Source organism: Hordeum vulgare, chromosome 2H, assembly GCF_904849725.1.
Source record: "Hordeum vulgare subsp. vulgare chromosome 2H, MorexV3_pseudomolecules_assembly, whole genome shotgun sequence".
NCBI classification, from domain to species: Eukaryota; Viridiplantae; Streptophyta; class Magnoliopsida; order Poales; family Poaceae; genus Hordeum; species Hordeum vulgare.
This window is the reverse complement of record NC_058519.1, coordinates 454,128,476-454,131,535: the sequence shown is the minus strand read 5'-3', so window position 1 is coordinate 454,131,535 and position 3,060 is coordinate 454,128,476. Positions and strand designations below refer to the sequence as shown.

The following is a 3,060-nucleotide window of genomic DNA, read 5'->3' as shown; positions in this document are numbered from 1 at the left end:
AATCCCACTGATGCTGCTGCTGGTGCAACTCAGTATGTGTTCGTGTTCTTCTTGTTTGAGTTCCTATCGCAACTTCTTGTTATAGTTTCTTTTCTAGATATGTTTCGTTTGTGCTCATCACTTCAAATGCTACTTGCATACTTTCTGTGTAATCGCATGACTTGTCTTATAATTGATATGATAGTCATGATTTATCTATTATTCCTGTCAGTAAAATTACTTGGTAAATAGTTCATATTTTCAACCATGAGCATTGCATCTAACGGACAAAAAACATGACCATCGTACGTATGTGCGGGACTGTAGGTGTAACGTAACAATCAGTGGCATCGACCGACGGCGACGGTGGCAGCTATAAGCTGCGACCGAGAAACATACGCACGACAGCAATGAACAATGTCGATGGAAACAGTGGGGTGGGGTGGCGCGGCTCTTGATTCGGCACTGCGTGCCGTGTTGTGTTTTCTGGCGGGAAGTGCATCGTAAACCTTTTTCCACGACGTCGAGAAAAGAAAAAGAAAAATCCCACTGTGCACCACGATTATCCACTAGAGTAGTAGTAACTTTTATCCACCCATCACAGGGTAAATGTATCACGTCGCACGTGCAATCACGCATGGTCTCGTCTCGTCTAGTCCCGGTAATTTCGACTTCTTTTACTACTTGACACTCTGCTTAAGATCCGTCAAGTGGAGAGAGTGGAGCCACGCGCGCGGTCGCAGGGGGTTGCCCACCCCCACGTGCCCATCCTGACCGAGCCTCTTTTTTTTTTCTACTCTACGTGCGAGTGCGATGACCGAGAGACCGAGGCGAGGCTTGGCACGGCCGCACGAACCGGACAAAAAGAAACAGGCGGGAGTGGCGCTAAAATAAGGCGCACCACCACGCCGCCCCCTGCCACTCTGCGTCTGCTCCTCCCATCGATGCTCTCCTCTGCCACCGCATCCGCATCCGCATCCGCCTGCGCGCTCGTGCCCTCCTCCTCCTCCACCCCCCATCCGCGCGCATCCACCTTCGGCCCAGCCGCCGCGGCAGATCGGCATCAAGAGACCAACTGAGAGCTGCTCTGCTCGCGTCCCAGATCCGGCACAGCATTGCCAAGATCGTACCGCAGGAGAGCGAGCATGGAGGAGAAGGCGCCGGAGACGGTGGCGGCCCCGGCCGCGGCGGTTGCGGTTGCGGTTGCGGCGGATCAAGACGTGGCCTACTGCAGCGAGCATCCCTACCCGCCAGGCGCCGCGGCGGCCGCGGGTGTGGCTGCCGGCAGCGGCATCTGCGCCTTCTGCCTGCAGGAGAAGCTTGGCATGCTCGTCTCCTCCTCCAAGTCCAGCCCCTTCCACCCGCCGCCTTCCTCCGTCACCCCGACCACCCCTCCGCCCAACAGGCTCGCCTCTGAGCCTCTTCATTCTTCCGCTGCCGCTGCCATGGCGATCCCGCCGCACAAGGGCAAGACCTCGTCCTCCGCGGCCGCCCCGGTGGCGAGCGGGCTCAGGAGGAGCAAGTCCGTCGCGCCGCGGCCGGAGGAGCCGCCGCTGTCGTCGGGGATCGCCGCTGACAGCCCCCGCAAGAAGAGCTTCTGGTCCTTCCTCTACCCCTCCTCCTCGTCCAGCGCCCACCGGAGCGCGTCCTCGTCTCTGGCCAGTGGGGACGGCGCCGCGTCGGCGAGGAGGAAGTCGGTCTCGGTGGCTTCGGCGACGTCGGCATCGCTGGGTCGGAGGCTGGAGGCGATCGAGGAGCCCGAGAGCCCCGGCCGCCGCAGCGAGGGGTCGTCGTCCTCGTCGTTCGGGAGAAAGGTGGCGCGCTCGCGCTCCGTGGGGTGCGGCAGCCGCAGCTTCTCGGGGGACTTCTTGGAGCGCCTCTCCACCGGCTTCGGCGACTGCGCGCTCCGGCGCGTCGAGTCCCACCGCGAGCCCAAGCCTAAGGGAAGCGCGCTCGGCCACCTTGGCGGCGCCCACGACGCCGGCGACGGCGACGAGGACTACGAGTACACGCAGCAGCACAGGATCAAGTGCGCCGGCTTCTTCGGCGGCATCGGCGCCGCGCCCCCGGCCTCATCCTCCTACTGGCTCTCAGCGCCCAGCGGCGGGAGCGGCGGCAGCACGAGGGTTTCTGGCACGCGGAGCCACCGGGGCTGGGCGTGGGCGCTGGCGAGCCCCATGAGGGCGCTGAGGCCGACGAGCTCCACGTCCAGCAAGACCATCATGTCGGCATCCGCGACGGTGGCGACGAGTTAGCCTCGTCTTTGGATTGCAGCAGCTGCGCACTCCGCGATCAATGGCCGGTTAAATCATAATCCCTCCCTCTTCTTCTCGAACTATATGAAAATTACTACTACTGCGTCTACTACTAGTATGAAAATTACTCCTGTTCTTGGTTCTGGTATGTCCATTCGAGTCCTGAGAAGCTGCTCCGAAGGTGAAGGATGGAATGGGCCGCAGATTATAAGCTCTAGCTTGCCTTTCATTTTGTAATTCTGTTCCAGTTCGAGATTTTCTCCTGTGGTGTGGTGGAAATAGAGATGTTTTATGTTGAATTCATTCGCGTCTTGGTCTTGCGTTGGAGACGGGACCGGAGCATAAGCGAAAAGGAGAAACCTGGCAATTTGTCCATCTGTTCTGTACTTGTGTGCCTTGATTCATTTTTGATGATCCTACTATTATACCACGAGTGGTCTCTTGATACAGCATATGCAACCACAACCATGATTGCCAAATTTACCGCCATGCGTTCGTGAGCGTGGACAGTCACGCCTCGAATATCCATCCTCAAATCCATACAAACCCATGCAATCCTCGTTGGTCAATGTTGGTCCTCAAATTCATACAAACTCATGTTATGCAACATGTTCGTTTCCAAATTCACCAGATTTATACAAACTCTTGCAACATGATACATTCTATGTAGATGCAAATTAAATATACAGATAACAATTACATACACGTACCGTTTGGATGTTTGCATTGGGAGCCTTGGCATTGGGTTGAATATCAATATCACACTATATCGGTATTGAGATTGAATGCCAAATGTTGTTTGGGTGGTGAATGCTGAGGCATTGAG

The 3,060-nt window shown here is 56.7% G+C and overlaps 1 protein-coding gene across 1 annotated transcript; it reads left to right on the top strand.

Moving 5' to 3' along the window:
- Positions 1-823: 823 nt before the first annotated feature.
- On the top strand, positions 824-2,533 carry LOC123426626. Its single transcript, XM_045110484.1, has one exon. It carries the CDS (start codon positions 1,125-1,127, stop codon positions 2,232-2,234), a length of 1,110 nt encoding a protein of 369 aa, XP_044966419.1. The 5' UTR covers positions 824-1,124; the 3' UTR covers positions 2,235-2,533.
- The last annotated feature ends 527 nt before the right edge of the window (positions 2,534-3,060 follow it).

Excerpts from the sequence above, each read along its gene's own strand:
- LOC123426626 (XM_045110484.1), top strand. The coding sequence starts at position 1,125 with ATGGAGGAGAAGGCGCCGGAGACGGTGGCGGCCCCGGCCGCGGCGGTT.